Source organism: Thamnophis elegans, chromosome 2 (assembly GCF_009769535.1).
Source record: "Thamnophis elegans isolate rThaEle1 chromosome 2, rThaEle1.pri, whole genome shotgun sequence".
NCBI lineage: Eukaryota > Metazoa > Chordata > Lepidosauria > Squamata > Colubridae > Thamnophis > Thamnophis elegans.
Genome location: NC_045542.1, coordinates 130,562,173 through 130,576,241, shown reverse-complemented (window position 1 = coordinate 130,576,241; position 14,069 = coordinate 130,562,173). Strand labels below are relative to the sequence as shown.

Here is a 14,069-nt window from a genome sequence, read left to right as displayed (position 1 = left end):
TAGTGTCTTCTTTGGGGCATTCTTTGGCTTTTTCAATTATCCAGGGTCCATCAGCAATAATGACTTATATTTCTCGGCTTTTTCTAAACACAGCTTGAACATCTGGTGTCTCTTTTTCCATGCAGAGCTATAATCTGCATTGGATGATCCCAAGTATTATTTTGCTAGCATGTCAGATTAAGGATATTGCATGATAGTTTAGTGGCACACTCTGTTAAATATCTCCCTCTCTCCCTCCCTCCCTCTCTCTCTCTCTCTCTCTCTCTCTCTCTTTCTCTCATATTGGAATGTAGATTGACCTCTTTCAGTCTCTCAACCACTGTGTCATTCTCTAAATTCACTGGCATAGCTTGCTTAGAAACTTTACTGATTCTTCTTCTGCTGCTTGTCATATTTCAATGGGTATTTCCATCAATTCCTGTGGTCTTGGTGATCAGTGATTTAAGTGCAGATTTAATTTCATTTTCTGTACTAGAAGTTCTCATAAGTAGGAGATATTGTCTAAGTTACTGTTGTACAGTATTTCAGTATATTCCTTCCATTTTGGTTTGTTCTCCTTCGAATAGATCATTATCTGTCAACTAGTCTCCTTTGGCATATCACTTCCAAGGTTGGAACTTGCTTCTGGACTCTCAGATTTTTAAAAATATTTTCCTTGTTTTTCCGTGTCTGCTTCCATCTCCAGTTTGTTTACTGATGTTGTTGTAATACTGCTTCTTGTCTGTTCTAACAGCTCTCTGAAATCCCTTGTTAAGATTCTGAGATGTTTGTTTTTCTTGGCTTTGACTTGTCTTCTTGGCAATTTCTATGGTTTGTTCTGACATTCAGTTTGCTTTTTGTTTCCCAATTTTAGGCAATCCTTTTTCATATTCATCTTTAACAAGTTTTTAAAGTTCACTCCATACTTCCTCTGGTTCTGTTAAGGGCAAAGCATTTCTGAAAAAAGTTGCCATGAAAATTGCAGGGATTTGTCCAGGCAGTTTCCAAGAACTGGACATTGCTGAACAGACAAAAAACGATTACACTAAATAATGTCTATTCCTGTTAGGTAGAGCATCGCTCACATTAAAATAGTGTGACTCTTAGAGTTCCATGATCCAAACATTCTTATTTGTTCTGTACAATAGAATATATATATATATATATATATATATGAAATTGTCCACTTTAAGAATGAGTTTGTTTCTTTTAATAAAGTTGGTCTGTTAGCCTCACCTGCCTAAAGGTAAAGGTCCCCCTCGCACATATGTGCTAGTCATTCCCGACTCTAGGGAGCAGTGCTCATCTCCATTTCAAAGCCGAAGAGCCAGCGATGTCCGAAGACATCTCTGTGATCATGTGGCCAGCATGACTAAACGCTGAAGGTGCACAGAATGCTGTTACCTTCCCACCAAAGGTGGTCCCTATTTTTCTACTTGCATTTTTTACATGCTTTCGAACTGCTAGGTTGGCAGAAGCTGGGACAAGTAACGGGAGTTACACGGCACTAGGGATTCAAATTGCCGACCTTTCGATCAACAAGCTCAGTGTCTTAGCCACTGAGCCACCGCATCCCTGGTATGCATCATGTGCCTACCTCAAGGCAAACTAAGATTGAATAAGATGACACACTCAGTTTTATATTGCAGCTATTTTCACTGTTGCATCCAGAATCAGAATAGAGCTGGAAAGGATGTTGGAGGTCTTCTAGTCCAGTCCCCTGCTCAAGCAGAAGGCTGTTTATAACACGGCTTTCCAGACTTTTCTTAAAAACCTCCAATGATAAAGAGAGCTGCCCTTTCCAAGTTTGCCCTTCTGATAAATTTTTCAGTATTTTTATTTAAAATAAAAAGAACATAGACCAAACCTACTTTTATAGACATGTGCATTCTGGGAGAAATTTACTCATCCTACCTAACTTTTCAGATATAATACTTTGGTGAAATTGCACCAGCTCTTTCTAGGTAGTATCTTGAGAGAGTAATAGAAGTGTTTACACAATAAGATTAGAAAGTGACAACTGTCATTCTTAGCAGGAGGTATTTTCTCCAAGAACTGTAGCATCCAGTTGCTGCTTCAATTTTTTTTTGTCATTGTACTGTTTAGGAGCTTGCCACTTTTTATTTCAGTGTACTGCTCCTTTTCAGTTAATAAGACTCACAGTTCATGCTGTCACCCCTGTACAGACTTTAATAAAGTGCTGTTCATATTCTGACACAGATAATATGTTCGTTTCTTGCTGACTTGCAACACAATCTGCTTTTTGTTTTGGAACTCTTCAGCACTTCTGCTTATTTATTAGTGGCAGTTTTATAATGTACTTTAGCCAAAAAGGCTGCTAGAATGACTAATGTATAATCACTAATATAAGACAGTCTGTGCCTTGGTTTCATTTCCATCTCCCTTTTTAACTTCTTTGTAATATGAAATAAAAGGGAAAGGAGGAATGGGAGAAACAAAATTAATGTATTTTTCATGTTACGGGGCAGACAAGCTTTGGTGACTAAATTTCAGAGAAAAGGAGGGGGGGTTGATTTTGATTTTGCCTTAGGTTTTTAAGGCAAAATAGGAATCTTAAGCTCAATGGAGGCTTCACATACTTTCTGGAAAGAATGGAAAAAACCCTCAGTACAGGTATTCCTCGACTTACAACAATTCATTTAATGACCGTTCAAAGTTACAACAGCACTGAAAAAAGTGACTACTGTTGCAGCATTCCCATGGTCATGTGATCAAAATGCAGACGCTGGACAACTGACTCACATTTATGATGGTTTCAGTCTCCCGAGGTCATGTGATCACCTTTTGCAACCTTTCCAACAAGCAAAGTCAATGGGGAAACCAGATTCATTTAACAACCACATTACTAACTTAACAACTGTGGTGATTCACTTAACAACTGTTGCAAGAAAAGTCATAAAATGGGACAAGATTCATTTAACAAGTGTTTCTCTTAACAGCAAAACCTTTGGGCCCAGTTATGATGTAAGTTGAGGATTATCTGTAGATGGCACATTAAACTTGGTGAATACTTATGTTAAAGACATAAAAGGGTTATATTTTGATTCAGAGAGAAGAATCTGAAGAAGTCCTAGAGTTCCTTAGTAGAATATCGGGTTCGGTAAACATCTTGTGTAAATTACTCACTTGCAAACCAATGAAAGATACACCCCAAAATAATCATTTGGTTCACTTTATTTTGATTATTTAACCTGTCACTTTTGGTTATAAGAGTATGCTCCCATAATTATTCAAGAAAGGCAATGTATTTTTAAAAAAGGGATGTTGGTATTTCAAGGCTCATACAAAGGATGTCTATTCGTTCGTTCAATTTCTATGGAGGCCCATCTCTATCTATGACTGTAGGAGAATTACAATTCAGTTGATTTAGACTTAGCTTTTAAGAGTTTTCTTTATTGCCTATATTCCATGTCTCTCGGTCAGGGAGATGGATGGTTTCTAAATTAGATAACTAAAACAGATAAATAAAACGTATTTTTAAAAACATGGCAGCTAAGCTTTTATATCTGAGTACATTCCATTGTTATTACTAGCCTAAAGATATACCTGGCTTTATGTATTATATTTTAGCTTACCCATGCTGCAAAAACAAAAAGGAACATGGGGTTCAATCCCCAACCTTCTATTTGTAAGTTAGGATAGTAATATTTAGGGTTTGCAAAGATAGAACTTCACTGTAGTATTCATGATATAGTGCCAGCAAATTTAATCAGAAAGGTTTTTGGGGAATAAAGACAATTAAAAGGAGGTTTTTTTTTTATAAAAGTTAGAGGGGAGATAAACTAGGGAAAAGGCATTATGAAAAGCCTCAAATCTACTCTGCTGTGTTGTTTAAAATTAATGAAATTAGGGGTAGATTTATAACGAACATGATGGCACAAGAGGGTATATGACAAACAAGAATTAATAACCTGATTATCATCCATTCATTTGATATACTATTATCAATATAACTAGTAAACCAGTGTCTTCCATGACAATTCTTTCCAGCAGTTCAAGCTGGGCAAAGAGCTACAGCTCAATCACAGAACGCCCTGCATGTATGCTGAAAGATTGGAATTCAGTTCTTGATCACTTGTTTGTTACAGGAAGATATCTGAAACAACCTCATATTCTAATAAATCCACCTCCCCTAATTTGGTTCCTTCAGGTGGGCCAAACATGAGCTATCATCATCTCCAGATGATGTAATACATCAGGTCTGGGCAAAGTTATGATTTAGTAACATATGGATAAGGCATAGAGTTTAAAAGTCGAATTGGATCATTGTATGGCAGGAGATCAAAAGGAAAAAACAAATTGAGAAAGACCGAAATGGAGTGCAGATATAATTGCTTTTGTCTGAACAAGGAGATATAATAGGATCTTGAAGTTTGTCCAGCAATCTGTGCTGAATGGAAACATAGGTTGTTCCATTATAAAACTAAAATTCCTGCTGGAGTAAAGAAAACTTTGTAGACTGTGCCTTCATAAACTCTCTAGTGCCTGACATGGCTTACGACTTGAACAGATGTAACTTGGTTCGTCTCTAAGCCCTCTGAATAAGGCAAAAATAGGAGGGTTGGCAATTAAGAAAGGAAGACATTGCTTGCCATTTCAAAGGAGATTTGTGAAGCAAGTAATGGATTCCTCTTACAGGTTTGGTGTTGTTAGCTGCAAAGTCGTGTCCAACCCATTGCAACCCCATGGACAATGTTCCTCCAGGCCTTCCTGTCCTCTAACCATCCTCTAGAGTCCATTTAAGCTCACACCTACTGCTTCCATGACTCCATCCAGCCACCTCATTCTCTGTCATCCCCTTCTTCTTTTGCCCTCAATCTTTCCCAGCATTAGGCTCTTCTCCATTGAGTCCTTCCTTCTCATTAGGTGGCCAAAATATTTGAGTTTCATCTTCAGGATCTGTTCTTCTAAAGAGCAGTCAGGATTGATCTCCTCTAGGAATGACCGGTTTGATCGCCTTGCAGTCCAAAGGAGTCGCAGGAGTCTTCTCCAGCACCACAGTTCAAAGGCCTCACTTCTTTAATAACTATCAATTCTAAATCTATTTTCCTTTTAACTCTTCCTTGTAACTGTTAGAAAGTAACTTCCTTAACACTAAAAGGAAAATAAAGCTGGTGGACAGAAAGGCAGGTCAGAGGTATTGCCTTGTGATTGGTATATCCGTTGGTGAGTCTTCAATATATTTATTTTTGTTTTCCTGTGTATATGGCTTTCTTAACCATCTGGGCTTTCTCAACCAAGATGATTTTGAAGGATGTGGATTCCCTTCTGTATGTGGACACCGATGTCTTATTCCTGCGACCCATTGATGACATTTGGGGCTTTCTGAGAACTTTCAATGCCACCCAGCTGGCTGCAATGGCACCAGAACACGAAATACCAAAGATTGGCTGGTATAGTCGTTTTGCTCGCCACCCATATTATGGAACCACTGGGGTGAATTCTGGTGTCATGCTAATGAATTTAACCCGAATAAGAAATACCCAATTCAAGGTAAGGAGATCATTTATTTCTTTTGGGAAGAATATCTTTGTTGGGGTATAGTTGATTTTTACTCCATTTCTTGTTAGTCGTGTAAAACTTTGACAGATTGTGGACTTTAGCTTCTTTCTGTACAGATGGCATTGGCATGATGAAAATGTAACATGGACTATGTTTTTTTAGAAATGTGCACCACACAGATCAATAAGTACGCAAACTGGTTCTAAGACAGATAGTTAAAGAATAGTTATTTCGGTAGAAGACTTAGAGGACTTAGAATAACTTTATTGTCACTTTGAATGTACATTAATTGGCATACATTAAAATGAAATTTTGTTGCATACATCTCTTAAAGGGTCACCACCTCCAATATGCACTACATAAACATGATTAAATACATACATACATACATACATACATCATACATATGCATATATCCACATATATTAAATGGCACAGAGAAATAATACAGTCTAGTTCAGATGTATAGATGTATATGGTGAGAAAAACGAATCTTGCAAGTTTATCAGACAGATGGCATAGGGAACAAAGCTGTTACAGAATCTGGTAGTCCTGCTTTGAAATACTTTGAAACCTCGTCCTAGAGGCGAGGAACAGAAACAGACCATAAAGTGGGTCTGTGGGGTCTCTAACAATGCTTTGAACAATAATCACATAGTGCTTATAAGCAGTATCCTGAATGACAGGAAGCGAGCTTTCTATAATCTTCTCCGCTGTTCTTACCACTCTCTGTATGGACTTTCTATCTGAGGCACTGCAGCCACCAAACCAAACAGTGATGCAGTTTGTTAAAATGCTCTCAATTGTGCCTCTGTAAAAGCGCATGAACTATAGGCCTTCAAATGCTTCTACACAAAGGATTGCCACACTAAGAATACTATCGGTGTAGCCCAGTGATGGGCAACCTTTTTGGCGTGGTGTGTCAAAAATCGGCAAAAAATCGAGCATAACTCGCGTTGTGTGTCACTTCGACAAAAACATAATTTTGCGCAATTTATAGTTGCTGCTAATGGCGCTCACAGTTCCCGTTGGCACTCCGCTGTTCCCTGCTGTGGTGCGGTCGTAACCGACAGTCCCAGGAGTAGACTCTCTGTGCCGGCCTGACTGGAGAGAGGCACGCACTGTTCCCGCGCTCCTCTCCTGCGGGTCCTCCCTCGCTGCGCTGATGACGTGTGTGCGCATGGCACGCACGCCTTACCAGCAGCCCCTGCGCTCAGAAAGGGGCGGCGGTGATACAGTAAGTGAGTGTGGGTGGGGGAGATCACACGTCCCGCCCCCCCCCGTTCCTCCAGCACAGATTCTTTCATCCTCGGCGGCCGTGCAGGAGCCGAGGATGAATCGCACGAAATCCTGTGCGTGTCACCCCAAATGGCTACGCGTGTCAGCACTGACACGCGTGTCATAGGTTCGCCATCACTGGTGTAGCCAGTCCTTCTGGTACCCTTTGGATATGTTAGACTTCAGCTCCCATAATCCTTAGCCATCACATCCAGTGGGGATTGAATATTTGTCAGGCAGAACACTAAGGTAGGTTTCTGGTTTGTCATATTTAGAAGAAATGACTTCTCATTCCTATCTTGTTGAAAGCAACTTTTTTCATATTGTTTAGTCACTGAACCCAGGTAGAAGGTACACCATGGCTATAGCTTCCTCCTGCTACGATTGTAAATTTGTGGTTACAATTTCTTTATCAAATCATTTATTTCTCTATTTCAGAACAACTTAATACCAACAGGCTTGAAATGGGAAGAGATGTTGTACCCTTTATACCAAAAGTATAAAAATTACATTACGTGGGGAGACCAGGACTTGCTAAATATTATTTTTTACTTCAATCCAGGTGCATACTTTATAAGTATATGATATTGTAATATAATGATAGCAATATTTTAACTTTGAGCATAAAATAATAATTTTAAAAAATTGAGACTCTCCAAGTATGCGGGTTGCATTATTGTTCCTTTATGCCATAATACATTTCTACAACTTTTTCCAATCATTGGAAGTCTCCACCTTTTGCAAATTCTATCTCAAAAACCATACTGATTGGAGCAAGCAGGAAAAAAATAAGAATTATGTATATTTGGATTCATCATTTATATAATATTATTACAAAATTATTATTTTTTCTGATTTCTTTCCATGTCTTGTATTTAAAGCTAATTCCTATACATAATTCTATTCCTGAATAATAGAGTAGTGTGGTGCCTAGGGGTGAAGACGGTTGTCTGCCACTCAGAAAGCTGAGAGTTCACTCCTATGTAGTGGAAGATGTCTCTCTCCTAGGGCAGAAAGAAAAAAAATCTTTTGAGAACTCCACATGGTGTCAGAGTCAGGAAGGACATCTGGCCAATAAACTCTCAGCTTCATCCAGTCTCCCTCCTCTCCCCCCCAAAAAATTAAGGGGTTACGGGGGTCATAAAAAAAGAGTCATTCTACTCTTGGCTAATTTTTTCTCTCTCTTTTATATGCTTTTATTTTACTTCCTTTTAGAATGTCTCTATCTCTTTCCCTGTCAGTGGAATTATCGACCAGATCACTGCATGTATGGCAGTAACTGCAAAGGAGCAGAAGAAGAAGGCATTTCAATTCTGCATGGGAATCGAGGTGTCTATCATGATGATAAACAACCTACTTTCAAAGCACTCTATGAAGTGATACGTGATGTAAGTGATGTTTTGCGAAAACACAAGTTCTTGCATAAAATAAGGCTGCAATATATTGTATCAGTAATGGGTTTTATTGTTACAAGAATCCCGGAAGGTAGAATAGGCTAAGAGCTTCTAACTTACTCAGAATTTTCAGTGAATGTTATACTTGCATAGATGCTTGAAATTAGGACCTCTTGCTCCTATTATAGAACTCCATCCATGATACCATATTTGTCCCCAGAGACTGTCAATTTTTTACTGTAATGCAATGCCAGACATATAAAACACAACTTCTTCAGCCAGATTCAGAATCAAGAGCCCCAGTTCAGTTTATCCCAATGTTCAAGTAAAAAAAAAATTGAAGGTGGTACTTTTCTGAATTAATGCTTAAATATATGATGACAAAAAATAACGAAAAGTTGGGTGATAATGATATTAAAGTAATATAAAAAATTACTAAAGATGAGGATGAGGAGATGGAATAAATAAGAGTCAGACTATGTGTTTTATATTGGTGCCAAGTAGGAGTTGATGACACTTGTAAGTATCAACCATGAACCAATGATTTAAGGTTGCTGATTACATTTTTGTATCTTTTTCCTCTTTAGTTTTCCTTTGAAGACAATCTCTTCCAGTCGATGTACTATCCTCTCCAGACCAAGTTCCTCAATACTGTACACACTTTATGTGGGCGAATTCCACAAGTTTTTCTGAAACAAATTGAGAGAACCATGAAGAAGGTCTATGAAAAACATGTGATTGTCAATGTTGGAGCCAATTTCAGATTATAATCATAGCAATATATTTTAATGGAGCTTTTGTCGCCCATCATATCCCACCTTGGGGCTGTGAACTAAAAGTTCTGTGCTGGTTTTTTTGCTACAGTTCTGTAAACAGGTACCTGGGAGTAAGATTCATAAAGCTTAGTAAGATATTTCTGACCAGACATGTATAGGATTGCATTGAGTCAGTTGTTGCTTAAGCAAAATGGGAAGGCTTTTATTTAATTATAATAATGACCATGCCATTCTTTAGCTTGATGGTTAAGGTATGGCAATGGTTTGAATTCTGGAAAAAAAGAAAAGAAAAATACTGTTGCAGGTAACTTGAGGAACATAAATATTTGGAAACTGTAAGACACAGATACAAGGAGAATTTCTCTGTAATTCTAAGAGAAAGCTCCTACAATATTTCTTGTGCTGGAAAATAACTGTGCTGATAATACCTAATGATATAACTTAGCTTGTACAATCACAGAGGAATGGATTTTGCAGCTCATCATTCAATGTATGTTGTTGCTTTGATGCTTTGCTCTTTGATGTTTGTATCTTTTTGGATTTTGGCATTCCATACTATCAACTCTCTTCAAACCTAGAGTAGAAGATGCCTTTGGTTTTTTTTATCCTTCGCTTTACACCAATTCACAGAGTATCCACTTTTGGTACCATATAATTGTCTTTGAGATGAACCTAGTCCATTCAGCTGTTTCAGCAGGGGAAATTAGCCTTCCTCTTTCCTTCCATTCATGGCATTTGACTCACCACAGGATGTTACTTATCTTAAAACCAGAAGGATTGTCAACCTTGCTACTTTGACACTTGAGGATAGTAAGGTGAAGGTTAATTTCTTCTTTTTGCTAATGTTTACATGATAAAATCAGCAACTATTGCTGGTGTTATTTCTTTACAGATTGGTGGAAGGACTGTGTGTAATGAACCAAGCAGATTCTTGTCTGAAACATGTTTTCACTAGTTATTAAGGTGATATTCTCCACTTTGCATGATGTAACATATAGTTGTATTTATTATCTCACCAAGTTTTTATATATCAATTTTGTTATCTGCTATCTTTGCTACACGTGATTAAGACAGCTATTATTCCAAACACAGCTATTCTTCCAAACACCTTTATCCATTCCTGAGTTAAAATGAAGAACAATTTACAGGAATATATTTTTGTCATTTTGCATATGGAATTTGAGGAACAGATGTTTCATATAGAGTTGTACAATATGTTCTAGATAGCTTTTTTCTGCCTCAAATATTTTTGTAGTAAGGAGAACATAAGGGACAACCGTATTTTTCATTATATTACTCTCTGAAGCAGCTTTAGAACTGTTTCCTTCTTTACATTCTTGCCAAATATCTGCTAAAACATAGGACAGAATTTACTACACGTTGAACAAAATCTCACTTTAGTAATAAGATGGTCTATGGGGGTGAATTTGATGTTAGTTAGTGTGGCCTGTTATGACTGCAACCTGACCTGTAGAATGGAACCATATGAGATGGTGAGCTAAGAGATCAACCAGAGGGTAAAAGAAAATCTGGTTGGATTTGTATGTGTCACCCTGTGGATAAGTTAAGTGAATTTGAAACTGCTACTATACTAATGCCAAAATAGTTTGTCTGATGCTATTGCTCCTTAAAGTGTAACAGCAAAACCAAAAGGGTAACAGCATGCCACATCCTCCTTTGTGGATTTGTGTGTTTTTTGTCTCTCACAAAAAGGTCTTCCCTTTTGTACCTGTTTTTAAAACTGAAATCTCACTTGAGTATAACTTAACTGCAGGAAAATTCAGAATGCTTTGCCTAGCAATTATTAAAAAGAAAGGGTAGATTTTTATAAGAAGTATTAGAAAATCAAGCCCATGGAAGAGGAAGAAGAGCTACAGTAAATGCGTATTTTATAGCATATATAATATTCAAAGGGATGAAAAGATCTAATATTATCCCCCCAAAGGATAGAATTAAAAAACATGGAAAATTGATATAATTTTGAAACGTGAGTTTGGCCATTTTTCACTTCGTGAATTACAGCCTGGATCAGTTGCTCTCTGCTAAATCTCCATTCATGTGCAGGATCTCAGGTGCCCTGTAAAATATTTCAAAATCTCATAGTGCAAAGATTTTTAAAAGTGGTATTTGATACAGTATTTGATTCCAGGACAGATTTAGAATTTGTCCAGTTCAATTTCTCAAATAGAGTGTCTTTATTTAACCTTTTTATATCTCCTGTATGATACTCACAAGCATATACACATCTCAAAGAAGATTGAAAAATACTTGGATATACATCACAAAACTCTCTGAGATTTGCCATACATTGAAGCAACATTGCTGTTGCGGTTTTCTTTGAAAGAAAAATAACCTAAAGTTTGTAGTAGGAATTCTGCTCCACTTGAACTTTTGATTTGAGTTACTTTAGTAGATGTATTGGAAATTGAATTCAAAGCATAGACATGAGGATTATCATTATTGTTCAAAGTCAATAATGAATTCTGGTGTGTTACCAGAGCAGGTTTTTAAAAATCATTTTTGTGAATTCAAATTTCTTTTCAGAGATAGTGTGATTTTAAACATAAAGAAGGAAACAGTTAACTTTCTTGTCACATAAAGTATTATCTCTACCATATTTTGATATGTTTACAAAAAATGCAATGTTGCATTATATTTTGGATTGCTTTTTTAAAAACAAGCAAACCTAAAATACTTTTTATATCTTCACTTGATTTATAAAGAATTTAATTTTCTAATAGTGAATTAACACTAACAGTTCTGCAAAGTATTAGTAGACTTATGCAAGGAAAAATATCAGTTTGCGTTCTGTTCTTGGGGCATTGCTAGTAGACTACATTGCAAATCTCTTAAGAAAAATTTTAAAATAATTATATAAATATATTTACTGGATAAATGCTTAACTTGTTTAAATAAATAGCTTGCAATTTTCAGCACATTTCATATTATAATTTTAATAACGTTTTTTCAATGTTAATATATACAAAATATTAATTACTGATTTTAAAAAAATAACCATTACATATAGAACACATATAAATATTTATTTCAATTTCCTCATCTACATGCTGTGTTATTTTTTACATTAGGATATGAGAAGGGGATTTGCTACCTATTGTGATTCAGTAGAAAGACTGCCATCAAAAAATTGTAAACCAAGGTAAATTAAGGTTACAGGACTGGAGAAACGAGTGAATTTATATTCTTGTTTTAATAATTTTGTGGTAAAACTATGCTTTAATCTCTAATTGCCTTATAGTCGCTTAATTTTTTCTGGTTGATGGCTCTGTACATTAAACTCTGTCAGTAACTGAATAGCAAACACCCAAATAATGAACTATAGGGCTGTAATAAATTGTTTACATCTACAATTAAAAGGAGAATAGTTATATTGATGAACTGTCACCAGTTCCTATCCTAAATCTCAATCTTAAATACATTTCTATCTGCAAAGTGTTACCTATAGCTGATTGATCCTTTGCAGACCTAGACATGTCTATACCTATTGATTTTAATGTTGAATGTGCCAAAATTCCTTTTAGTGCCAACTGCAAGTACACTTGCTTTCAATAGCTGCCAGATTATTATCTCAAAGACTTGAAGAATCACAACTCAAAATAGCCTGTCAATATAGATACAGTTCTATGTATATAGAGATTCTTAGTTATCCAGATCATAGTCATCCCAAAGGTGCTTTTTTAATTGTGATCTGATGTATATGAATTTAACCTTGATTTGGAAGGAATTTGTCTTATTGCCAAATTACTTTAAGGGATCCTTGGTGCTCTTTGAGTTTGGTTGTTTTCTTGCAGACTTTTCATTGCCCCAAACTGTTGTGTAATGACTGCAAGAGTCACTACATAGGACAAGCAGGTAGAAGACTGATAAAATACATCCATGAACACCAACTAGCAGTCAGAAGACATGATGAAAACTCCCTAATTGCACAACATATGGGCAGACTTAACTATAGTTTCAACTGGGAAACTAGCCATCCTAGACCAAGCCAAGTTCAAAAATGCTAGAGAATTTCTAGAAGTCTGGCACTCTGACAAATTAGCCATTGATAGAGACATAGACATAAACAATATCTACATACTATGCAAAAGAGACACTCAACAAGCCAAAAAGGGAACAAAAAGACCGAAACACCCCCACCCCACCAGCAGTTAGCATCCAGATGAATATAGATTTAACTCCAAGATTAACATCAGACCAACAATCAAGAAGTAAACAATATCCCAATTGAGGAATTCCCAAACAAGCTAACAGTAAGCAGGCCAGCCACGGAACCTGTAAAATCACTCCTATCAACATGTCAGGGCAAGTCACTAGAATATAAACTGAGATCAAATTCCACTCGTTGCTAGCACTGATATTACAGAGTTTGTGTAATAAAACATCTGCAAAAAAAGCAACAACCCTCCAAGCTCAGAGGGCACGAAGGAGCACTCTTTTCAACCCCGAATTACAAATGTTCTCCTTTATTGGCACACTGCTTTAATTTACTAGAATAATATCTTTATAATGTTCAGAATGCCAGAGTCACCAGAATGTTGATACAACTTAAAAATTCATTCTCACCTTATTTTTTTTGTTCTAAATCCGGTTGTAGTCAAGAAAAAAATATTTTTAGCACTAAGAAACTTCTTGATGAGATGTAAAGTACAGGTTTGATCTCCATCTGCTTCTAAAGTTAGTTGATAATTGTGTACCTATAGGTTTTCTACATGGCAAACCGTTGCCGATTTCCATCTAAGTGGAAAATGAAAAATGGAATTTGCATTACTTGTGTCTGTAAAATTGCAATCAATGTCATGTCACTTTACTAACTTGTATATTTCTGTTTGATGACGTGCACTGAATATTTATGACTCCTAAGGAGGCAATTATAGTGTATTTAAAGTCATTTATAATTTTAGACCTTTCAGGTAAATAAACCAACTTTCAGCAAATATGAGCCTCTGTTTTTCTAGAACAAATTAATAGTTGTGTTCAATCTTGTATACATGCACAGAAAACACATTTGTTCTAGCTATGAATAATTTATATGATAAAGTTATGGTTGGTTTTGCATGAAAATATTAAGGGTGTTTTCTGACGTTGATATCCAACCAAT

The 14,069-nt window shown here is 36.4% G+C and overlaps 1 protein-coding gene across 1 annotated transcript in view; it reads left to right on the top strand.

Annotated features, from left to right (window-relative positions):
• Positions 1 to 12,989, top strand: part of GXYLT2 (glucoside xylosyltransferase 2) — a 30,357-nt gene extending 17,368 nt beyond the window's left edge. The window contains exons 4-7 of the mRNA XM_032212202.1: positions 5,242 to 5,493; positions 7,219 to 7,342; positions 7,996 to 8,168; positions 8,762 to 12,989. Of these exons, the coding sequence (XP_032068093.1) occupies positions 5,242 to 5,493; positions 7,219 to 7,342; positions 7,996 to 8,168; positions 8,762 to 8,944 (732 nt within the window). The 3' untranslated portion in view covers positions 8,945 to 12,989. The remainder of the gene's footprint in view (positions 1 to 5,241; positions 5,494 to 7,218; positions 7,343 to 7,995; positions 8,169 to 8,761) is intronic.
• The last annotated feature ends 1,080 nt before the right edge of the window (positions 12,990 to 14,069 follow it).